Source organism: Ambystoma mexicanum, chromosome 11 (assembly GCF_040938575.1).
Source record: "Ambystoma mexicanum isolate Mex_15411 chromosome 11, UKY_AmexF1_1, whole genome shotgun sequence".
In the NCBI taxonomy this organism is placed as follows: domain Eukaryota; kingdom Metazoa; phylum Chordata; class Amphibia; order Caudata; family Ambystomatidae; genus Ambystoma; species Ambystoma mexicanum.
In genome coordinates, this window is record NC_090934.1 from 914,010,127 (window position 1) to 914,035,937 (window position 25,811).

At 41.9% G+C, this 25,811-nt stretch overlaps 1 protein-coding gene across 6 annotated transcripts in view; it reads right to left on the reverse strand.

Moving 5' to 3' along the window:
* LOC138503907 (mucin-5B-like) overlaps nucleotides 1-25,811 on the reverse strand; it is a 444,631-nt gene that overhangs the window by 286,003 nt on the left and 132,817 nt on the right. For all 6 annotated transcript variants that reach the window (XR_011279729.1, XM_069623995.1, XM_069623992.1 and 3 more), the window contains exons 13-23: nucleotides 25,428-25,592; nucleotides 24,992-25,080; nucleotides 22,041-22,167; nucleotides 20,056-20,308; nucleotides 19,304-19,353; nucleotides 18,556-18,656; nucleotides 15,824-15,975; nucleotides 10,560-10,698; nucleotides 6,860-6,970; nucleotides 1,653-1,832; nucleotides 843-1,079 (exon numbers count right to left, since the gene is read on the reverse strand). Coding sequence is in view for 5 of the 6 variants with exons in the window: in XM_069623995.1 (XP_069480096.1) it covers nucleotides 843-1,079; nucleotides 1,653-1,832; nucleotides 6,860-6,970; nucleotides 10,560-10,698; nucleotides 15,824-15,975; nucleotides 18,556-18,656; nucleotides 19,304-19,353; nucleotides 20,056-20,308; nucleotides 22,041-22,167; nucleotides 24,992-25,080; nucleotides 25,428-25,592 (1,604 nt within the window). In the remaining variant the exon portion in view is untranslated. The remainder of the gene's footprint in view (nucleotides 1-842; nucleotides 1,080-1,652; nucleotides 1,833-6,859; nucleotides 6,971-10,559; nucleotides 10,699-15,823; nucleotides 15,976-18,555; nucleotides 18,657-19,303; nucleotides 19,354-20,055; nucleotides 20,309-22,040; nucleotides 22,168-24,991; nucleotides 25,081-25,427; nucleotides 25,593-25,811) is intronic.

Here is a 25,811-nt window from a genome sequence, read left to right on the forward strand (position 1 = left end):
ATTTGCATATTTAAGTAACTTTGGGTCTCACCCTAAGTTACTAGGGGAATCCAGACGTGGACCCCTTGCTCACTATTCTTAGAGAGGCACAGATCCACCCTACTGATGAGGTACCCCCAGACCGAAACACGTGTCTGGGATTTCTGTTGGTACTCTTGTTCAGAGGAGAATTGCCTAGCATTTCGGTGCTGGACTGCCCCAGGGCAGGACAAAGACTGATATGTTTGGGATATTTCTTCTCTGTGAAAGATAGTGAGCTAAAGACTCTGGGTAAGTTTCTTGTAACCAGGACTAATATCTGGCAGAGGGACTCCCAGGACCCCTCTTGTTAATTTGGGATTAGAATATAGCATTGTACCCATCTGCCACTTATAACATTAGTCTGATTGACAAATCAGTGTCAATTCCTGACATTCAATACCAACAGCACCAGCTGGACAAAGCAGCCAAGATTATTTATATGAATGAATTCCCTTTATAATTGTTTCCAAGAGGGAGGCACAATAGCAGTTTTAGAAACAGAATCCTGGAAGTTTAGGAGCAACCAATCATATTAATTAAACATAAAAGTCACAAAATCTTTCCTTTTCTTCTCCTCAAAATGTGAATATCAATGCTGCAATATCCTGAGGGGTCTGATTAGTTCAACAAAACCATCTAATGAGGATTGCTAACTAGAAGCAGCTGGGACTGTCCAATATGCAAACCTGCGGATGGCCTCCAAATTGATTTAGCTGATGCATGACTCTGAGAAAAGGACTCTGCCAGCCGTATCTCCCAATTAGCCACACATGTCAAAGTGTAATGCCCAGCACCTCAACAGAAATAGAAAGCAAACCTACCGTATTGTGGCAATCAGCGAAGAGATCACTCTTGATGATGCTGCAGCGCTTCTGGGCCCAGACCTTTCTGTAGGGGTTGTTGGTGTAGGAGTCGGACACGTTGACCACAGGACAAGAGACTAGGGCTTTCCAGCTGTTTCCGAAGTTCTGGACATTGCTCTCCAAAGATTGGCCAGGGGTCATGAAGTCATTGGCAGCGTTGTAGTCAAAGTTCCCACAGAGGCCACAGACACGTTCCTGGAAGAAGAGATTAAGGAGAAACAGAATGTAGTCTTCAGTGAGGTCCGTGCAAATCATTCTAGTACCTGGTGGATGGGCTTAGATTGGTTGTCCAAGGCCCACATTACAAGGGCTATCATTTCCCATATTTAGTGTTGGTTCCTCGTTCTTATTTTGTCCATACTGGCGGCTGTTCGTTTCCATTCCCGCAGCCAACTTTACAATTCACTTCCTGTTGCACTTCAGGCCGCCGAGTACAATTTTTCATTTAGGCGTCTCCTTAAAACCCAGCTGTTCTAAATGTTACTATGCTGCCCTCTAGTGCCATGCTGCCTTTGGGTGTATGTGCGCTTTACAAAATGAATAACATAATTTAACATATCTATGTACTTTGAAGCACGCATTTCTTTAAGAAATCGAAACCGTTTATAAAAGAGATGTTCAGATAGTGATATGTCAACATGCCCAACACTCCGCGTGAGCAGGGTAAGGGTGCTTTAGTTCATCAGAGATATTTGGATATAGTGTTGGCTCGCGTACTTTGTCATGCACCCAGTTGGGGAATAGAGCCTGAACTTCACCAATACTTACAATGAAGTTGGGTCCCAGTATGATCATCACAGTGGTTTTTTGATCCCAGACAAAGGTCAGGCCACTTGGCGTCTTCAACACCATGTAGATCCCCCTAATGTAGACTATGAAGTTAAATGCGGCTCCCACCTCTTGATGTACCATCTGAATTTGTTGCTCTGAAAATCGGAGTTCAATTTTCTAGAAAAAAGAATGAGGATACAAGTTGTGTTACATATTGCTAGCCAGGCCCTTACCAATATTGCATTTATCCAGGATCAGGTGTTAGACATTCTTCATGGTTAATTATCATTACTTGTAGTTCAGGGAAAGTAAATGCACAATGTTACAATAATAATAATAAATCTAACTGTAAGTGTTATCTTTGGCCTCAAGTGTGAGTCCTGTCATTGGAATCAGGTGGACATCACTGATTAGTGTACCGCTGGCCATCAATGCTTGGTCCTGTAACTCTTGTCTGTAGATATGGAGGCTAGGCCGCCAGTCTTGCCTTTGGTCTGTGCATTGTCATTCATGATGTCATTGTTTTACTTTGGAAGCAGAAGAGGGCATGTTCTTGCTGGGATCCTCTCTAGGTGGCCATCCATTACACCATAGATTCTGCACGGCTCAATGCAGCAGAAGTGCCCCTCACTGCAATTGAATGCCGCATAACCAAAGTACTAGACAGGTGACAACTTTTTTGAGTACTCTTGTCCCTCAAGTCTTGTGGGGCAAGAACATCCCATCACATCAAACTCAAGGGTTTGACACAGGTGAAAAGAGGTGTGTCTGAGGTTTGCACAATACAGAGATGGCCACAATTATCTTGGGAAAACACAGAGGATAAAAACATGTAGAAGAAAAAGAAGGTCAGGCGCGCACTCTGGTTCCAAGTCATTTAATCCTGATGTAAGTAATAACAGGGTTGAATCCCAACACAGTTCAAAAAATAATAACAGGGCTGAATCCCAGATGCAAATAGTCCCAACAATGTTCAAAAATTACCAGGGTTAAATCCCAACTGTTACAGTTCCAAAGCACAATAGTTAGTTCTACTCCTCCAAGTACTTTCAAGTCTCAAACTCTCATCAGGGAGGCTGTGTTAGCTGTGTTCCTTTTCAGGTGTTGCTAATTACTTTTTTCAATTTCATTCAATTTCAGTCTCAAAGGATTCTGGTTATTGTAGTGATGGCACAAGTGTTTCATTCAGGAGACCAGGAACCAACTCCCCTCCAAACACAAATCTTACCCCCAATTGGGGGAGGGGGGAAAACCATGAATATGGCTCTCCAAAGTGGGGGCATAATAGCCCCGGTGCTGCTGCCTCTGGAGCCCGGGTCTCCTGTAACATTAAGTAGAAAAAGAAGGTCAGGCGCGCACTCTGTTTCCAAGTCATTTAATCCTGATGTAAGTAATAACAGGGTTGAATCCCAACACAGTTCAAAAAATAATAACAGGGCTGAATCCCAGATGCAAATAGTCCCAACAATGTTCAAAAATTACCAGGGTTAAATCCCAACTGCTACAGTTCCAAAGCACAACAGTTAGTTCTACTCCTCCAAGTACTTTCAAGTCTCAAACTCTCATCAGGGAGGCTGTGTTAGCTGTGTTCCTTTTCAGGTGTTGCTAATTACCTTTTTCAATTTCATTCAATTTCAGTCTCAAAGGATTCTGGTTATTATAGTGATGGCACAAGTGTTTCATTCAGGAGACCAGGAACCAACTCCCCTCCAAACACAAATCTTACCCACAATTGGAGGAGGGGGGAAAACCATGAATATGGCTCTCCAAAGTGGGGGCATAATAGCCCCGGTGCTGCTGCCTCTGGAGCCCGGGTCTCCTGTAACATTAAGTAGAAAAAGAAGGTCAGGCGCGCACTCTGGTTCCAAGTCATTTAATCCTGATGTAAGTAATAACAGGGTTGAATCCCAACACAGTTCAAAAGATAATACCAGGGCTGAATCCCAGATGCAAATAGTCCCAACAATGTTCAGAAATTACCAGGGTTAAATCCCAACTGCTACAGTTACAAAGCACAATAGTTAGTTCTACTCCTCCAAGTACTTTCAAGTCTCAAACTCTCATCAGGGAGGCTGTGTTAGCTGTGTTCCTTTTCAGGTGTTGCTAATTACTTTTTTCAATTTCATTCAATTTCAGTCTCAAAGGATTCTGGTTATTGTAGTGATGGCACAAGTGTTTCATTCAGGAGACCAGGAACCAACTCCCCTCCAAACACAAATGATGAGAGTTTGAACTGTGTTGGGATTCAACCCTGTTATTACTTGCATCAGGATTAAATGACTTGGAACCAGAGTGCGCGCCTGACCTTCTTTTTCTACTTAATGTTACAGGAGACCCGGGCTCCAGAGGCAGCAGCACCGGGGCTATTATGCCCCCACTTTGGAGAGCCATATTCATGGTTTTCCCCCCTCCCCCAATTGTGGGTAAGATTTGTGTTTGGAGGGGAGTTGGTTCCTGGTCTCCTGAATGAAACACTTGTGCCATCACTACAATAACGGGAATCCTTTGAGACTGAAATTGAATGAAATTGAAAAAAGTAATTAGCAACACCTGAAAAGGAACACAGCTATCACAGCCTCCCTGATGAGAGTTTGAGACTTGAAAGTACTTGGGGGAGTAGAACTAACTATTGTGCTTTGGAACTGTAGCAGTTGGGATTTAACCCTGGTAATTTTTGAACATTGTTGGGACTATTTGCATCTGGGATTCAGCCCTGTTATTATTTTTTGAACTGTGTTGGGATTCAACCCTGTTATTACTTGCATCAGGATTAAATGACTTGGAACCAGAGTGCGCGCCTGACCTTCTTTTTCTACTTAATGTTACAGGAGACCCGGGCTCCAGAGGCAGCAGCACCAGGGCTATTATGCCCCCACTTTGGAGAACCATATTCATGGTTTTCCCCCCTCCCCCAATTGTGGGTAAGATTTGTGTTTGGAGGGGAGTTGGTTCCTGGTCTCCTGAATGAAACACTTGTGCCATCACTACAATAACCAGAATCCTTTGAGACTGAAATTGAATGAAATTGAAAAAAGTAATTAGCAACACCTGAAAAGGAACACAGCTATCACAGCATCCCTGATGAGAGTTTGAGACTTGAAAGTACTTGGAGGAGTAGAACTAACGATTGTGCTTTGGAACTGTAGCAGTTGGGATTTAACCCTGGTAATTTTTGAACATTGTTGGGACTATTTGCATCTGGGATTCAGCCCTGTTATTATTTTTTTAACTGTGTTGGGATTCAAGCCTGTTATTACTTGCATCAGGATTAAATGACTTGGAACCAGAGTGTGCGCCTGACGTTCTTTTTCTAAAAACATGAAGAGTTCCATTATTTTTGGTAGTGTGACACCCAGTACAAGTGCTGACCTTCTTCCATGCCTCACTTTATTAAATGTTTTGATCCTATCAGGAAGGACTTGCCAGAGTTCAAGATCTGGGATAGTTGAACTTAGATTCAGTGGCCGAGCCAGTGGGGCAGGGGGGCCTGGTTTCCCCCTGGTGCCCAGTGCACCCCTGGGCCTCCTGCTGCAACTTTATTATCCAACCCTACGGGCACCAAAAGCTGCCTACGCTATTGCTTAGGTTAGCCGATCTTGTATGTAATTCGGACCTGTATCCCATAAGGCCTTGTGTAGGGTGCCTAAGCCCATGAATTTTATTCTTAGTCACTGGAATGTGTTCAAGGGCAGGGTAATACGCTGATGTTTTTGAAGGTCGAGTTTAATGCTGATGTCAGAGTTGATTTCTCAAGAAGAGATTATTTGCTCCTGACCAAACGAAAAGAGCCCAACGAAGGCTGTGTAGTTCAAACGTACTATGTTGGGTGTCCTAAAAGATATAACAAGAGTGTAGCGTGATATTAATTATTAAATCCTCATTGCACCTAAGAGGAGACAAGGCTGTTCCATATATTCCTTTTCAAGAGGATCCTTTGATGGGCATATGTACAAAGAGAAGGGCTGAGTCCCAATGTAATCATTGGATTATGTCCATCAAACTTAAGATAATGGAATATTGCCCTTTGACGATTTAAGCATCTGCCACCTACCTGCCCTTTTCCATCAGCCCCAACCGTAAATATACATTTGGTGGCAGAACACTGGTTAATGCAGGCGCAGCTTTGTGCAACGATCTTCCTAGCACTGTCAGAGCCAAGCAAACTCATCTGCTGTTTTAGAAAAAAGACTTAAGTCGTTCCTATTCAAATAAACCTTTGACTCTTAACTGAAGCCACTGGCCTTTGGACAATCTATGCATGATGACTGATGTCTCTGCAACTGCTGAAATGCTGCTGGGGTGTCACTTGGAATGATCTTCTAAGACCTGTGGAGGCCATGAATCTCTTTTGAGGCTCTAAAAAGACTATTATCCCTCCTCATAAGGGAAGGGCGTCTTATGTTAGTTGTCTATTCAGCAGTTCCAATGTACTGTTATCCCTGTACTATAATGTCCACTGTTTGTAACATAGTCTTATGCAAGCAGCTTTTCACTGATTCTCCAACTCCAGCGTGACTCATATTCTGGGCAATTGTCCTGTGTGGCTGTCCTTCGATTCAAATTATTTTGATGTACTTTATTAGCACGCTCCTACACCCTGCCCCACTCCTTCCTTGCACTTGACTGATCTGCACCAATCCAGGCTATACATGATCAGTTGCCCATTTCCATTTTCCCTGTTTTACTTTCCTTCCAGCTGTGGAGGTTGCAGAACAACTATGTTGCAGTTTGTGATCTACAAATCACCAAGAAATAAAACATCTGGAAAGAGGAATGCCTTCAATCTTTGTAATCCAGTGGGGTACTAAGGTTTGAGTCTTTTTAATTTCAAACTACCCCAATCAACATTTAAAATGAATAGATCACAAGGTATTGAGGGTTGTCCTTGCGGAGGCTGCAAGTGAGATCCCAAGAGAAAAACTCCCTAGCCCCTGCTGATTCAGGGAAAGAAATCCAACTACTTTTGTCTGAGCATGTTGTGAGTGACTGCTATCATGGCCGAGGCCTAGAAAACTCAGGACTCCACGAAAGTTCATGAAATACAAACAGCTGTGGAAGCAAGCAAGCACCTGCGAGGTCCAGAGTATAATACATAAGCCAAGGAGGGCAGAGAAGATGGAGAGTGGAAAACTGTGCAGAAAATAAACACAAGTCGAAACAATTGTCATTAGGAAGAAACAGCAAAGTGTTGAAGACATGCAAACCTCAATCAAGATGCGGATTTGCACTTGGCAGATGGATCCAGGTGTTCCGCAGGCGATGTTCTCGATGATGATCCTGAAGGTCCCCGTCCTATCGTTGTTTGGACAAAAGTCCTTGGTATAAGGAAACATAAAGTATTTATCAGTGTTTCCTATTTTAATTCATGAAGATGGGGTCAGTGATGCACACCTTGTAAATTGAAATATTCAACAAACTTTTGAGAGGAGATATGAGCTCAGGGTAATTTTTAGGTGTGGGGGAGGAACTGAGGTCTTGGCACAAGACCCCTTCAAAGAACAAGAGAAAAAGAGGGGATTCAACCTAGGAGTCCTCCAGTCCCCTGCACACTGTCAAACGTTGGTAAAAACCCATTGCTCAATTGTTTATCCAATTCATATAGGTCGTTCCATATGCATACATAGAGAAAGAATTACATAACACAAAGATTTGTGAAAAAATACATTATTTGTATATTTTGAATGTACAATATTAGAATACATGTAGAAGCAAACACAAAATAGTCAATTTTCAATGGCAACGCGTTTCAAGTAATGGGTCCTCTTCTTCAAAGGCCTGTGCAGACTAATGAGGGACATTTAAACAGAAACAATCTCTTTAACTTACTACTGTTCAGCTGTATAGATACATTTCAAATGTTTCATATTTAACCTCTACAGGTTTCTAAATTGAGTAGATTGTTTGTGTGTATTGCACCATTATAGTATATAGGTCAATTTTTATTGAAATACCGAATTCTGTAAGGTTAGTTAACACATGATCAAAATAGACTGTTCACACATTTTACATGAAGCAGTTGGGGATAGTTATGTTAAGACATAACTCTGGTGACTGATTTAGAGACTAGCGGTCTAAAGTGAGGGAGCCCAATGTCAAAAGTCCAACGAATAACCACAGAATATAATCAAATAGAGAGCATTTTACCTAATGTGTCATAATCAGTGTAGAATTTGATTAATAAGAGACTGAGTTCCATCTAGTAGCAGTGGCTAGAAGAGAAGGCTATCTAGGATGGTTTGACTTCATGTGGTATGCAAGTAGTATTCGTTCGAAACCTCTTGTGGTAGTTCATACTTAAGAGGCATACCTCGTGCAGATTTCTATCAAGGATTATTCCTATTGGGTGGAACAAAAGCGGATGATCCAGAAGGGTAAAATCGAAAATTCACAATAGTACATAACAATGTCTAGAGAAGAGGTAGTTAGTAGAAGAAAAAATGCAAAGAAAAGAGTCAGTCATAGTCAATTTAGCAATAATCTCACCTAGTGATCAACAGTGCACCAGTATTCCTTAAGATGTATCTTTATGTGATAGATAATTAGTCTCAGGGGGCCTTCAGAACGGCAAAATTGAGTGTGGTCTAGTCTCATTACTGGGGAAAAAAGGGTGTTTTGAGTTAAGAGAAAGAGAAAATGAAATTTGCCTCCAGAATTACGATTAAATGGAAATAATTAAGGCTAAAATTCAGTGTGGATAATTGGAAGATGACAATGCAGACATACCTACAGATTAGGCATCCGGTCCAACACTGTTTACAAATCAGGTAAATGCAATCCAATCGCACATGAAGATACTGTGGAAGATGGACACTGAAGCTTACACCTTAGGCAGGCATTCAAATAAACTACGGAAAACATGCATCAAGGCATGCTCGTAAAATGAGCAGTATGTTACTTTTACGTGGGTCCCTCTACTAGAAACCGCTGAGCACAGACCAACGTACCTTCTGGTAGTTTTCCTGTGGCGAAAGAAGCCGAAGCGAAGCAGTCAGAGCGTCAGTAACCATGGAGACACTAGACGCCATTTTGAAATAGTTTATATACAAAAGTGGTAAATTATTAGACCACTGACTGATGGCAGTACAACAATTGTGGGCAGCCATCTTTAAAGGTGGTTACGGGCCGATTTCAATATGCTATTAAATATGTATGAGAGAAGTGGCTGGAAAAAGCAAATGCGCATGAAAAAAAGCTAAACAAAAAACTATAAGTAGATAAATGTAAATAAATGTATGGATAAGTATGTCAAAGGAAGAGGCCCAATCCCAATAGCTTGGAGCCGAGTGAAAAAGTGGCCAACTCTTAATAACTAGGAGCCAAGTGAAAAGTATACGGGACTAGAGTTCAGGCGATGAAGATAATAATGTTCAAGAATGGAGATGACATGGGCCTCATCAGATCGACCAACCCCTCTAGTAAATGTCTCCAGGGAATGTCAGATCATTAGTATACAATACATATTACACATCAGTTGATTAAACACACATATGTACAGTATGTAGATTAGATGTAGCTATAGAAATAGTACAAATGACTCCAGAAGATGTCCATTCATTGGTGTACAGTACCGATTACACATCAATTGATTAAAAAAGAATATACACAAATAAAACATTGTAAAAATTAGGTCTACATATATAGACATGAGCCTAAGGGTTATGAGCAGTACATAATGACACCAAATGTGCCCAAAGGAATTCATACATGGTCTAGTCTAGTGGGTTCATTTAGACTATCTCCTGTCCCTTCACACTGTCAAACGTTGGTAAAAACCAATTGCTCAAATGTTTATACAATTCATATAGGTAGTTCCATATGCATATATATAGAAATAATTACATAACACAAAGATTTGTGAAAAAGTAAATTATTTGTATATTTTGAATGTACAATATTAGAATACATGTACAAGTAGAAGCCTGTGCGGACTACTGAGGGACATTCAAACAGAAAAATCTCTGTAAGTTACTACTGTTCAGCTGTATACATACCTTTTCAAATTTTGCATATTTAACCTCCACAGGTTTCTAAATTGAGTAGTTTTTTTTGTGTGTTACACCAATATAGTATATATATTATACATGTCCCTTTATAGTATAGAGCAGCATACATGAAAAAGGCCTTCAAAGACCATCCCAAGGCGATCTGCGACGGCGCTGGAGAAGAAACTTCCATCTGCTGCTCCCTTTATGCATCTGTGACAGCCCACACTGCCTGCTTCTGAACTTTGCTGGAAAAAATTTGGGGGGATTGGGGCAAATCGCAAAGGTTTCTAGACTGAATTGGGGCCATCATTTCCCCTGTATCAGTCACGCTTTGAAACCCTGGTATATGGGCGTGCTATAAATAAAATACCATATCATGCTCCGGAGGAAGGAGAGATTTGGCAATCACAAAAGGAGCTACAGAGCTACATCGGTGCTCTTTCTCAAGCTGGACAGCCGGCTGTAGACTTCTCAAGGCTACTTGACATGCTCTTATCTCCAGTTTACGACAGGGATGAATGTTTTTGTTTTTTTGGTACCCATACAACACATGTCCGGAACACACACAGTGTCCATTCACTACCTTGTTTCTGAACAGGCATGGCACTCAGGATCAGTGTGATACACCACACAGCTCTATACTTCACAAGCTACTGTTATAGAAGAGGCACATCAAACATTCTATATATTATTTAAACAAGAACAGAGTTGATTTGGTCTTGTAGTCTGTGAATTCTTCTTAATAGCAATATTGGAGGTCATAGCAATCTGCTACAGCATACAGAGGATCCCAGGCAATGGCTGGTCAGTGAAGGGCTTTGCGCCTTTGCCTCTCTAAGCCCGCATCTGCTCTGAAGGCAAAGGCACACCACAGGGAACGAGACAATAAACAAGAGGTTCATAGTGAACAATGTTGTACCTGAGCCAGGATGTAGTCGCAGTCTCCGCTGAAGTCATAGAGCGACCCGTCAAAGCTTAAGTAGTGTCCACTTCCATAAAGGGCGCATGTCCCTTTGCAGGGCAAATCTGTGCAGCTCCACGTTCTGTTTTGACAAGTGCTGAGCAAACAAAGCACATGTTAAACATGGACATAGTAAGCCATAGATTACATCATCAAGGTTAATCCTTGCACTTTATGCCAAAGGATCATTGTGTGACCATATGGATATCTGGTTCCGGTCCTTGCAAAAGAACAGCTTTGGGATTCTCCAGGAAAAGAGAAGCATAACATGTGTTTGTGTTTCCTCATCCACATTATAAAACAATCACTGAATAGGCGCCTTGAAGCTGCTGTAATCTGGCAGGAGCACCACTTCTGGCAAAGGATCAACAGAACACACTGGGTAGATTAAGGGTAAACACCTTCATTTGCACAAGCAACAGGTCGGGTGGAATGAAGAGCATGTGAGTAGTGGTAGTGAGGAGTGGTAGTAAAGAAGTAGTAGTTGAGTGAAGTAGTAGAGGAGTATGACTAGTAGTATTAGCAGAGAGACAGTGATGATGAAGAAGAGGAGTTGCAGGAAGGAGGAAGAGAAATCAGAGGTAGTAGTAAGGTGGTTGTAAAAGGTAATGGTGGTAGTTGAGAGTAGAGCAATTGAGGACCCGGAAGAGAAGTAACATCAAAGGGTGGAGGTAGAAAGGTAGAGTGTAAGATATGAGGGACAGAAAAGTGGTTGGGAAGTATTACATCTTGGGACCTTAAGTAGGAGAGGATCAGTTAAGACTGTGCGTGCGTGTAGAGCCAGTGACACAGGGTGGAAGAAGGCACCATCCCTAAATCCCTTAGAACACCAAGCGCGGATTGTAGAGGGGAAGTTAAAAGGCTCAAGGCAGACATTCAGCTATTGGAAAATGAAGAGTAGCCTTGGGTGGAACCAGTGAGACGTGCATCACCAATCCGTGGCACTAACCGCGTTACAGATGCCTGGACTAGCAAGGGGGAAAGACCAGGCAAGTCAAGTGAGAGAGGGACGGCTCTAGCTCCGAACTTCCCTTAGCCTCAGAAAACCCAAACATCCCAGAAGCAACTCTATCTGTACAAACTCCAATAAACATCCCTGAACTGCTGTTTCCTTTCGGGGTGATTCTTGGCTGTGACACCCCTTCACTTTTATCAGGATGGTTTACTCAAACGTTAAGAGATAATGTTTATGATTATTTTGTTATACTATCTCAGTGTGGACCCAACGTCATTCTTTTCTAAGTAAAATTCAGTTACTCTCTATGGCACAAGTCCACCTCTCCTTCCATAGGTTGACCTTGACAGCCAGACCAGTGCTGCCACTAAAGTAACAGGGAAAGTCGTTTCCCTAAATTGTTATAATATCGGCAAACAGCTAGGATAAATAGTTGTAAAAAGATTTAAGCTTTCTCTGGTGAGACCTTATTACAAATAGAAGTGTATAAAGACTCCAAGCATTCATTTATAATTATCACATAGCACCCATTACAGAATGCAAGCATACCACCGTCATTAAAATCAGCCCTGCTGCATAACTGACAGCTCAAACATTACTGACCTAGGAGACACATTGTAAGAAGTAACACCAAAACATGTGGGAGGTAAATCCGACAGTGATAAAGACGAGCAGGTCATGTCATAAGCTATCCGCACTTAGATTGCTCGCCAGTGGAAAGTCAATGTGCAGTAACGATAGACCTATGGGGTATGGCTACCATATACTGCACAATTAGGCCCTGCTCATGGTGGGGTTTGCATACAGTTTGACCATGACAACACTAAACAACATTACGTGGGCAGGGTGGTGCTGAGTATACCAGGGACCCAAACATAGATGTTCTTGGCTCCCGGTGGAAGTTTTTCCTTGCGACTGGGACCAAAACATTTGACCAATTAAAGGAGCCAACCCATTATTGTCATATACCATATCAGATTTGGGCAATATCAGATTAGTATGTCATTAGAAGAAGGATCTGAACTGGAACCAGAGAGTATATGAGATGAAATGAATCTACCACGTTTGTGTCATGCATGACAGTGGACCATTTTAGCAATATATATGATGTTATCTAATTACCCTGAATTGTACAAGTCTGTAGAAACATGGACCGATAAGAGATCATATATTTATTACAATCTTAGTTCACAATAAAGAAGAGAATTAAGCAATAAAACAATAAGACTCGAGCGGACGGACCCACGTTAATTAACGATGGGCCCTATTAGCGATGGACCCTGTCACTGTTACCACCCGATCCCAGCACTGAAAACTGATGGATTTCTAAGGCTACTAGAGTTGTTGCTTTCGCCAAAAGGATTTCTTTTAAAAAATTCTGTTAAGTGTATTTTTCTCATGAACTGGTTAAAATCTACCCTGAACTCAAAAGGGATATGGCATTTGGATATCACAAAATTCAGCCCTTTATTTAGAACACGTTCTTCTTTGGACAAGGGAAAGTCTGAAAGATTCACTACCAGCCCCTGTGACTGCGTTTCTGCATCCGCTCTGGGGCCCATTTCATCTGGTTTCTCCTCTTTCTAAAAAAGGCTGCCGTTGTCCATTCCTAATTTGATTGTTACCTCTTGACCCTCTACCACGATTAGTTTGGGTATCGCCTCCATTGCTGAAGCCGCTGTTACTGTTGTATTCATCATTTTTAGTGGACCCACCGTCAATGGAACTATATGAGGTATTGCAAAATCGTACTTTATGATTTTGTTTTTGGCTTGGTCTTGAATCACCAAATTTATAATCTTTACCCCTATATACAAATGCCTTTTCATGGGTAAAATTCTGTACATCTTTTTTCATTCTTTTAATCCTTCTCTGAGATGGTTTCAGTTTTGAAATCTTGCATCTCTTTCAGATGTATATCCAACCCGCTCTTAAAGGCCTCTATATCAAATTTCTTTTTGATTTCTTCCACTAAGTGTTTCAGATCAATCTCAATCTTTTTGGCAGTCTCTTGAGCTGTTTCTATGGTAAATAAGGCAATCGCGGCCACATTTATCACCAATGTAGCTCCACTTTAGCTTGAATTCGCTGCTATCCAAAAATAATTTTGGTTCATTTCTAACGGTAAGTCCTTGCGGTAGCGCTTGATTTTTCACGTACTCCAACATGATAATTGCATGTAGCTCAGTGTATTAGCCTCTTTCTCATTTGTATGAGTTCATCCCATTGGTCGTCTTTACTGAAAATGTCCAGATATTTATTAAGGCCCACAATGGGCAAAGATTCCATTAACTTCCACACATATTCATCATTATAGGCTAAGCACTTGTCAGAATGAGAAGCCATCACTGGGCTTCAAGTTTACACACTTTTTTATATACTGGAATAGAGGAGGACGTGTAATTAACACCAAAAGCCAACAAGACCCTAGAGATCTCTGAAGAAGCACTAATCTCAAAACGGCTAAATCCACATTTAAGGATTACACCCTTCTTACTACATGGATATGGACAATTTTTCTACAAAAAGAAGAAATCGATCAAAGTTCCTGTATACCTGGTATCCAACCAAAAAGTACTGCAACAATGCTGTTATGTTCTTACTCACAATAATACCATTTTTATTAATCAAAAAACTATTAAGAACAATCATAAAAATGATCTTACTACATAAAATAATGTAAAAAATACAACACTTAAGCAAACGACACAAGTAGACCAATGTATGTGGGTTCTAATCATATAGTACACTCAAGGGCGACGTGTAACTTCGATCTGGCCCACTGCTGAGAGTGTCATTTCTATTAGCAACCCGGGTTTTAAATCCGGGAATCCGGGGTGCTCAGAGCAAGGATGGCTAGCAGCGTCACATTAATTCAAACTTAACACGTACCTAAGATGGCCATACAGAGCCTCTGATTAATTTCCATGGCAGCCAGCAGAGATGCAAAGCGGCTGCGGTGGTTGCACCACCACCGAAGGAATCAGGTAATTGGGTAACGGGGTGAGGAGTGAAGGGAACAGTAACTGGAGGGTAGAGAAGGGTTGGGGGAAGATGTAGGGCAGCAGAACAGCCTGCAGGTTGCCCGGAATGCAGGCTTCCATTATGGGATTCAGCCTGTGATCCGAGTAACCTGGTTGGCTGTCTCGCCCGCCCCTGGTACTAACTCATTTTATTACACATGGTCACCGTCTTAATAATAAAACCAGCAGATAAGGGGGTAGGAGAGGTCCTTTTGCACATGAATGATTATGTACAAGCAGCATTAAACTTCTAAACACCATGCTTTTATATGAAGTTACGTTGTACTAAATTCAATAGCCTAGGATGCTGAGCATTTATTTCCAAATGCTCCAAAAAAGGATCCCTTTAAGCCGTTAAGGACTACAGCATGTGGAATAACGTCTATTCCTAGAGCGCGTAGACCATTATCTGCTATCAATGGTCACAGCCCTTCTCTCACACATACAACACACCTGTGTGACATAAGGTATATTCCAGCTCTGCAAAGATGTCCACAAAGTGGATTTTCTTCTCCTCGGACAATAATCCACAAGCACTTCTTCGGAATGAGGAGAGGTCAGGTCTCTATTCCATCACCAGGGCCCTCTCACACAAACAATTGTCAAGAGGCTTAAAGACATCCAAGGAACATGTAAATGTGGGCGTGAAAGATATGGGATTCCTTCCGCTCTCAACTTCATTCCTATGATAAGCGGCCACTGATTACTGAATGAAGGGAGAATGCAGTGTGGATGTAAGGCATGGCCTGGTGACCTTTGGCTCTCCATGTGTTTTTAACTACATCTCCCATCAGCCCTAGCCAGCTTAGCCAGTGGTGTGGGAACAGGGGACTCACAGTCTAAAACATCAGAAGAGACAACGGTGGAAGACCCCTGATGTGAGGCAATGAATGGTCCCACTCTTCAGCTGTATATTACATGGAAAAGTTTCCAATTTCTGAACATTATACACAAGATTTGAAAGACACACAGTAAAACGAGATAACCTTGAATGTGAATTTTATGACACATAAAGTAGACAATTGTGTGTTGCACCTAAGCCACATAAATGTTGAAAGAATTGAAAAAAATGCGTTCTTCATTTCTACCGGGGAGAACTACTGCTTGCGGCAGAAAAGGCTGTGGCAACAGGGCTTAGAGTGATTGTTGGATTACCAGATGCAATAAAGCATGATGAAGATCATGCAAACATTTAGTGGGGGTCCCAATGCCATCAATAACTAGTCTTAGTGCATCACCCTTACCATGTGTTGCAGTGCAATTTGACGGTTTCACCCGGCTGGTAGGGAACTCCCCCATGCATGCATGGGCACTCCGCTTCGGGAATGCAGGTTCCGTTGCCGTTTAACACTTGGCCGGCTGGGCACATGCATCCAGATACGCACTGTACGCTGTACTGTAGAGGTTGCAATGACAAAAAAAATAAACTTTAGTAGGGGAAAGGTCACTGCAACTGCCAATCCCAGCCTCCAAAATACTTGACTGTGTATTTCCACCTGTGCCGTGAGGTTTTCACCAGCCAAGGAAGGTTGTACGTGAAATGAACGCACAATACGATACATGATCCGTGAAGTGATACTGCCATAAGTCATACAGGTTGCATGGGTCTAACGTTTGTCCATAAGGCATTCACTGCTTCCTTGCAGGCTGTAACTACTATATAACCATGAAGCAGCCTTTATACCAATGCTCCAGCATGGGGCTCATTAAGGCTATGGTGGTGATGGCAAAATATGCAGTGGTTGAAAAAACACTTGCCTTTAAAATACCATCTTAGCATATGTTTGGATTGTGTAAGATATATACTCCACTGTCTACATACACAGTACTGCATGTGGTAAATATGTAGTATGTGGCAGTATGTTTTATGTACCCATGTAGGAAATATCCAATGTAACTCAAACTCATAATTTAGTGATATTGAAAAAAAAGAGATAATGAAAATGTCATATCTTTCCTCTTACCACATGCTCATAATGAGGTCCTAAAGGGGATGGCATGTATAAGTCTATATGACGGACATGAACTCTTTTTGAGTATCAGTGCATCTTTAGAAGAGATACAGGTCACGTGTAAAGTAGTTCTTCTGTGTATTGTTTGCATTACCCCTGTTTGAGTGATATGTACAAAAAAGGTTTCCCACATGTGTGGCTCTACCTTCTAAAGGTTAAAAATCCCCATCATCAAATGAGGCATTATCTCTATATGTGGCCTCCTTCTCTTGGTGTCATACAGACTATAAAGGAATGATGCTATCTCAATATATGTGTCACTGCTCCAATGGATCATATTGACCATATGTTTATGAAAAAAGCCTCCCCAATATATAATGGAGGCCCCCTCTCTCAATGTGCCATATTCGGCTTAGGGTCAGTTTGGCTACAGATGGTTTAAGGTTCATCCCTCTATATGGCCTCTGTCCCACTGGGAGATAGTCACTGTACATGAAGGGGATCTTCTCTCGAAATGTGGCACTGCTCTCCAAGGGCTGTTGTTAACTGTATAGAAATGTCGCTATTTTGTTGAAAGTAAAAGAGACTCCTTAGGGATGAGGTTTGCAAATGAAAGAGGCTGTCTCTTTGTGCCCCATTCAAAAAGCGTGGGATGCACCATAAAACTCCAATGGAACTGGGGTAAAACTCTGAGATTCTAAAAAATGTTTTCAAGTGTGCACTTAGTTTAAAATAATTGTGTACTCATTTCATTAATTTACAGTTGCATGTCCATTCAATTTTAACCATTCCAACCAACCCCGTTTTTCATAAATCAAACAATTATTTAATGGACAAATATTTTGAAGAAAAAAAATATAATTGTTTAATGAAAGGTAAATGTTTAAAATAATGTATACAATAAATCAAAATATCAGTATCATTATAGTTTGACAATCCACCAAAATAAATCATAAAAATCTGAAAGTCAATGTCATAAAATTATACGAACACAATACATCTAACACATAACAATTCACATACAATCCATATGTAGAACATACAAGTGTACAAGCAATGGTTCAAAGAATACACACATTTGCTACATTGGTCATTGTTTTCATAAGAAAGTATCATGTTCATCCGATATAGTAATTAGTTTGTGGCTGCCGATACAGGTCTTTTGATATTCTGCCAACCAGGTTTCAGCTGAAATTGTCTATTAATTCTAACAGACTCAGCCTTCTTCAGGGCCAAATCACTTTCAGTGGGGCAATTTTGATCTTGGCACATTGGTTATGGTGTGTATTCTCGCAGGGAATTAATGGGTTTAAAGCAATGCGATATTTATTTTGATAGTATATTCATCTCATATATACATGTTTATAAGTCTAATCTACAACAGAGACATCTGTAGAAATCATAAATGGCTTCTGGATATTTTCTGCACAGGCCGAGATTTTCAAAGCAAGCTGTTCAAGGACTATTCAGTTAATAATTGAGGAAATGAGATGTATTTTTGCTTTCATGTTTAGGAGCCAGTAAGCGGTCGAAGTGTCTGAAAAGAAGTTCCCACAAACCCCATCGCCACACCCCCTCTCACACACAACACAACTCCCCCACACAACTGCACCTGCTGTTTAAGGGAACGTTCAGTGCCGGGAACTCAAGTTCAAGTTTCAACTTCTTCCTACACTTTTATTTTAGATAGAAACCCTTCAAGAACGTTTTCTTTTTAAAATAAAAGAATAGGAACAGTAAAACCTAATAAAAAGGTAACAGAGCAATGCTCCCAACCGCTCCCGCCCACTTCGACCAATGGAGCCAGTCCCCATGAGAAGCTCATAGTAACAGCGGTCTTACTTTCTGCACTACACAATCAACTGGATTGGACATCCAATTGTAAATTAATGAAATAAATACGCACTAATGTTAAACTAAGTGCCACTGAACATTCCGAAGGGTAATCCCACCCACACAAAGCACAGTGATGTTCTCATCAGAATGAGTGACCATGGCTTTCAGATCCCCTTTAGACCACTTACACATTTTGGATCCTGAGTAGTGCAGCTCTTTTGGCATTCAGATCCCTGCGCATTTGGGCCTGCTTTACTGCAGTCAAAGTAAACCATAGGGTCAGTGCACGCTGCAAAAGAGAGTATATGAGATTTGGGTACCAGCTCGACAGTGATTCGTGTATCAACATGCATCAGTGCATTAGTGAAGCCTGCCAGTTTGTTTGCATCAGCACTCCGAAGCTAAGGTTTGACTTGCAATGTAGTGTTACAAATCACTTAATAAATACAACAAAGCATTATAGGCACCCGGTGATGAACTTGGGAGGACAGTCACAAAAACGCATATCGTTTGCACTTTGAACATACAATAAGCTCTCGGGATAATGGTAAATTATACACTAGCAGTCATAAGGCTGAAGCTTAGCAAGTAGACCACAACCAATTCACAGGATCAATGGGCCACCAAGTAATCATCAACTGAGCCACAAAGCAAATGCCAAACCAGTTACCCAAGCATGAGCACAACTGAGACTTGCCACCCCAACTGAAACTGTAATCCTGTATAACATTCAAAGCATTGTACTACCCAACCAATCCACAAAAAGAATTTAATCAGTTCAGTGATTCATAAATCCCCTACTATTCATAAACCTATAGGATGTGATAGAGTACTTGTCGATTGTTAACATCCTATTTCTGAGCAACATAACAAACATGCAAACAATTATAACAACCTTATGATGATCTCATGATTTCAGGATTTCAGAAAACCTACTTATCACTGCCGGTGGTCCCTTGCAGTCTAGTAGTCCTCCAATACAGATGCTGGAAGCAGAAGAAAATTATTTAGTTAGAAAATGTCATACAGCGGCCACCAAGATTGCATTGCCCCAAATACATACCCGGAGCACAGAGAGGCTGTCCAAACATCAACATGGCTGAATGCAAAGGTATGAGAATAATTTACAACATCTCATCCCCAATGATCCCAGTGGTACTGGTGGAGCAAGATGCCGGGCCTTTCCATTGCTCAGATTGTGCAAGTCACTATGTAAAGAGCAACATTTCTAAGCATGCAAAGAAAATCACTGTGGAGGATTTGAAAGCAAGCAATATAGCTGCATGACATCAAAGTGAACGCATGCCAGTTTGTCATTGTTGTATGAATCGGAAGATTACCAGAAGACTCCATGTGAAGGGGACATTATGATCCATTACATGTCTTTCCTTTTGCAAACAATTACAATCTCATCCATTTGGCTCAACTGATGCGGATCGAAATAACACACTTGAAGCATGGTGCCCCCGGTGGTGTGGGTCATTTATCCAGATTCTAAGCTGGTCTTCATCCCAGAAACCTATCACTTTCCAAGAGTTGTCCATTGATGACATCCTGATGAGCCAAAGAGTCTGAAGCCAGAGATGACCCAATGAAGGTAGTCTCACAACTTATGAATAACTTGCCAGAGAGAAGACCTTGCAACAAACATTCAGGGGATGGGTTCTGCCTCCTACTAGCACACTTACCATGATTGGCCATCCTGCTCATAGGTATCACAGGCTGGAATCACATCACTGCCAGAGAAGCAAGGGCAGTCCTCCAGGGAAACACATTGGCCATGGTCATCCAAGTAGCTGCCATCAGCACAGCTACAGCCCTCCATCTGGATGGTGGAAATGTCACACTGCACATCATGCTGGCTCAGTGACTTGCAAGTACGGTTGCAGTATGTCACAGAATAGCTATAATCCATTCCACTGGGGCAGCTGCTTGCAGGGTCTATCAGAAAAGCAAAACAGGTCAGTTATCACTGTGTCATGCAACCAAGCTGCTAGAATAGCAAGGAATTGCTGGATGCTTGACGCATCCTGCAACTTTTCTAGATGCCTGCCTTTCGTTGTTAAAGGAATAGTGCGCTCTAAAAAGATGGGCAATAAACAAAAATATATCTAAAAAATATTTTTTTTAAAATCCCCTATGTAAAGTATTGAGCAAATGCAGCTGAAACTTAAAAATGTGAATCACTAGGAGGCATCCATTTTGTGAAATGGATGCCTCCTGTGCTTGCCCCTGTGGCACTAATGAAGCAAAAGCCAGCCAGCTGTAATAAACAAAAGCTACCACTGGGTGGCTTTTGCTTCATTGGTGCCGGAGGACGGAGACCAGAGACTGCTGGCAGGAAAGCTGCATCTGGTAAAGTGCTTATTTCTTTTTTTTAAATAAGCATTAGCTGCGTTTTTTCTTCTAAGATTTCCGGGCTGGAGGCACCCATAAAAATTAGAAAGTAAACCGCAGCTTTTAAAACATTGTATTTATGTTTGCGGTAGCTTCAGCTTGGAGCCCCCTGGGTAATGCCCCAGGGCTAATGTTAAGGCCCTCCCTTCACTCGGGCCTGTAACTCGGCCCCTGGGCACTAACTGACCCAGTAATGGCCACGCCAATCAGGGTATATTGCTTAATTAACCTTAAACAACTCAGTTTTGCAACATAACTAGCAGACTTGTGCTTTTCCAGATGTGCATCACAAAAGTCTTTGCAATACAACGGCCAATATGCATGGGTTGCAACCTGTGGTATGTTCCGGGATTTGGCCTCAAATCATTCTGTTTTGAAGGCTCGCACTAAAGGCACATTTACTGCTGGTGTTGTGCAAGACCATACAGTCCCTTTGCATTTTAACTGCTGCAAATGTATCCGCAATACAGTGCAACGAATCTCTGGACCTGATTTACAAAGTGTTTCCCAATGGTTTTGCGCAATTGTAAAATGCGTTTGTAAATCAGGTCCTCTATATCTGATTTGCACCCTGACACACTGGGCCTGATTTACAGAATGTTTAGCGTGGTGCAAAGTAACTTTGTACTGGTGCAAATTGACTTTGCACTGCCAACAAACACCCTGATTTACAGAACACTTTGCAGTGAAAAAGTACTCTGTTGCACTGTGAAATGGGCCCATTTAGCGCAGTGCAAAGAGTACTTTTTCAGTTCAAAGTGATTTACACAACAGTGCAAAGTGTATTTTTGTAGTGCAAAGTGACTTTGCACTGCAAAAATACACTTTGCATTGTTCTGTAAATCGGTGTGTTTGTTGGCACCAGTACAAAGTCAGTTTGCACCATGCAAAAAATTCTGTAAATCAGGCCCATTGTATTTACATTTGTCTAGAGATGTCCCACACCGGTGTTGTCCTTTGTTGATCATTAGTGTGACTTTGGCCCCTTCTTTCGAGAATATGACATGCAGCATATAGGTTTTTTAGTTCATGGGGAAATTGAGAAACATCCCGAAATGACAAAGGTGCTTGACAGATCCCTTAACATCCCAGCATGTACCTGGCATGCCATACAGGTGCCCTGCCAAGGCCCCGCCTTAATGGCAAATGGCAATGTATTGCTTTTTTGTAAATATGCATCATTGCAAAGCATGATGCTTCACGGTGCTGGCCCTGGCCCACTTAAAGCCTTGCTAACAGCCGCTGTCGGGCTCCGTGGCGGACTCCTACGACTTACCACAAACATCAGCCCTCCACCCTGTGATGTTCACCCCATGTTTAGCACACTGCAAGGCGTAGGCTGAGAGCACTCCACAAAGGGCGTCTTCGGGGCTGTCTGAATTGCAGACATCGTACTTGCATCTCTGTTAGGAAAAGGATTTCGTTGTAAGTGCAGCTGGAAGACGCTTTGCCGACCTGCAAATAATTCTCCACATTGAGCCCAGGGCCCACTCTTCAGCCTTGCCAATGAAACACAATTGCTGGGATTTGCTGTTCCAAATAATTCCCTTAAATATTAAATAATTATTGGGACTTTACAGCCTGCATCAATAAAGTGTAGTACACATGTCCGCATAGCAGGACACATCACATGGGGAAATGACTCAGCCCCAGGCTTCTCTATTTATAAGAGCAATTTCCGCAAACGATGCTTTAGAGGGTGTCCATGTGCAGGCAGCGGTTGACATGTAAGATGAATAGTAGAGGTATGGTGACTTGCAAGGCTGTGGGGAGGAGAGTGGGGGGCGGTGAGTTGCTGGCAGAGGAATTATGTATATTGTCCGTCTTAGAAAGTGTCAGTCCGTTTTCCAACGACTGAGGTACATACAGCCGTGGAGAGAGGGTGATTTAAGATTGGATCTTCGTGGGCTTTTTTATTTGTTTTTCTCTGGTCAAAACATAGTATAGTTTAGGTATAGCTGCTATGAGGGGCTTCTTGAAAAACGAGGAGACGTTAAACAAAAATTAATAAAAAGAAAAAGAACTGCAAAAAAGGTAGAACTTTGCACTGTTAGTTCCTGCTTTTTTTAACCTCTGCATCTAACAACAAAACCAACATGGCTTTGTATGAATTAATTTTGCGGTTGAAATCTTCACTACTGTAAATGTAGCACTGATGATGAATGTTTGTATATGTTGTGAAATTCAAGCAAAGGATGAACCAAGCTTAGTCTAGAAGTGAGAAAGAGATTCCTCACAATAGTGATGGTGACCCTAGCAGCAATGTTTACCATACCAGTGATGCCTACCCTGCCTGTGGGGGGACAATCCTCACTTTGAACGCGCAGACTCTGTAGCCCACTATCTGTAATGTTTGCCCTTAGAAGCTCGGCCAGGCGCCTACCCATCAGCCTAACGAAGTTCCAATGGTTTTAAAAAGCACCGGCAGCACCTGCTCACGATCAGGGCAAACAGTGTGTTGCCAACCTCTAAAGCCAGCCATATCGTACATATCTGGCCATGATATTCAGTCGTGTGTCACATGTGGGTGATTCCCCAATGCTTTATTCTCGCGCGTGTTGCCAACCTCTAAAGCCAGCCATATCGTACATATCTGGCCATGATATTCAGTCGTGTGTCACATATGGGTGATTCCCCAATGCTTTATTCTCGCGCGTGTTGCCAACCTCTAAAGCCAGCCATATCGTACATATCTGGCCATGATATTCAGTCGTGTGTCACATATGGGTGATTCCCCAATGCTTTATTCTCGCGCGTGTTGCCAACCTCTAAAGCCAGCCATATCGTACATATCTGGCCATGATATTCAGTCGTGTGTCACATATGGGTGATTCCCCAATGCTTTATTCTCGCGCGTGTTGCCAACCTCTAAAGCCAGCCATATCGTACATATCTGGCCATGATATTCAGTCGTGTGTCACATGTGGGTGATTCCCCAATGCTTTATTCTCGAGGGACCAGTTTCAAAAGGGAAAGATACAAGTACTAATATATAAATATAAAATATAAAATATAAGTATCAGACACTGTTTTAGTTGCACTTCCTCATGCTTCACTCACTTTCAGCATCTGGTCAAACAGAAGATTTTCTTATTCCAAAATATAAATCTATTCATTATTTATATTAAATGTTGTTTGCTATTTAGAATAACATACATGGTTTACAACCATTATACAAAACAAATACATTCATAACAAATTCATTCGGAGATACACAAACACTCTAAAACATATTTTGTGCCTCTGTGTTAGTAAGATGTGACTTTAACACTTATGACACACCATATCACCAAAATAGTTATGACATATTTCACCAAAGTCAAAAACAAAGATAATATTCACATACCCTTTTTGGGAAAAAGGGAAAAAATGGCTGGTCACTCTAACCGTGATCTTGTTTGCATTTGTTTCGGCCCCTATGCCGCTATACATTTTCCCCAAACATTCTTCGTCTGCATGCACGCGCCCCTAAACCCAACAAGCAATCTTACCTCTGCATGGTGATTCCAATGCACAAATGTCTGTATGCCTGCCTTTGGGTGGCGGCTAGATCAGGAGCTATGTGTGGTCATTACCCTGACATGAGGTTGCGCAGTCAGATCCATGAATGCAATTTGTTTTGCGCCGTTGTGGGCATGCGATTGACTCGCACAGACTGTCTCTTGGAACGCCCACAATTTTCCTTATTCTGCATGTTCTGCCCCCTACTTTGAGATCTGCGTAGGCCCAACCCACCCTCTGCGTGGAGCCTCACGCAACACGCTCAACTGCACACAGACACACGCCGCACCTGTGCAAAAGCCCTGCAGAGTACTGATTCATCATGCAAAGTTGAATTCCATGAATCGACGAAAGTGGGTTTTGAGTGCTGAATGGCTCTCAGATCCACAATTCAGCACGCAAATAATTCCACGAATCAGGCCCTAAGAAATCAACACATCATTGTTAGTTGGGATTATTAGCCTCGGCGATTTGGACAATTCCGCTTTTGTGAACAGACCCGGTTTACAACAATCCCAAAGGTCCTTTCACTTGAACTAATGGCCATTCACCAGAACCACAGACCTACCAAGTCAATCTTGAAAGGTTCAGATAAAGAGTGTTTAACTCAATGCAATTCTTCCATCCCAGCTCCCAACCCCTGCAGCCTGTGTCGAGCGTAAGTAATATTGTGGATTCCAAGCAGCTCACATGTTTGCCATTGGTTGAAGAACATAAACAACGTACCTTGAAGTAGGGGGTAGGGTCCACATGTGGCAGACATTCAGCAAATATGCTACCTCTTAGCATAGGGCACCATAAATCAGCATATTGTTCTGCAAAATAACATATTGATGTCAGAAACGTATGTAGAACACAAAATGGTCTTCACACATAGAGTTGGCAGAATATTTTCTTTTAGAACTATTAGACTGAGCAGATGTGGTATAATGCAGAGAAATTCTTAATTGTTGGGTCCCAGCTTCTCCTATTAATTCCCTCTCTTCCCCACAAGAAGTTCTTTACTACTTTGGGGTGGCTCTGGTCAAAGCAATGTAAGTGGCAGCTCAGGATATAGAGTCTGTGTAAGTAACGTTCCAACAGCTTCTTTGGTAAAGCAAATGTCTGGAGTAGAAATGGCCTATGATCATCTGTGTACTTGGAAGCTCTGATTTACACTTACCTGATCCTGTATTAGAAGCACAAGGGTCTTCAAAGCTGTCATGTGCATCACCACAGGAACCTTGAGTCTTCCAAGAGTTGGCAAAAGCCGAAGGTGAGTTCTCCACCACACCACTGGCTGTGCGGAAGTCGTCCCCCACATTTCCATTGAAGTTGCCGCAGAGACCTGGGAAGGGATTGGAAAACAATCCTTTGTATGGCAAAAACGCAATGATTGTTTTTTTTTTTTACTGAACTAGGTTGCATCTACTCAACATATATCCATCCTTATCTCATTCAGTTGTAATAATTTGTATAAGCAATGAAATCTTCGAAGCCTACAATCTGCCCGTATTACCCAATTTGACCAAGTACAATTGATCGAATGACCTAATTGGTCGAATGT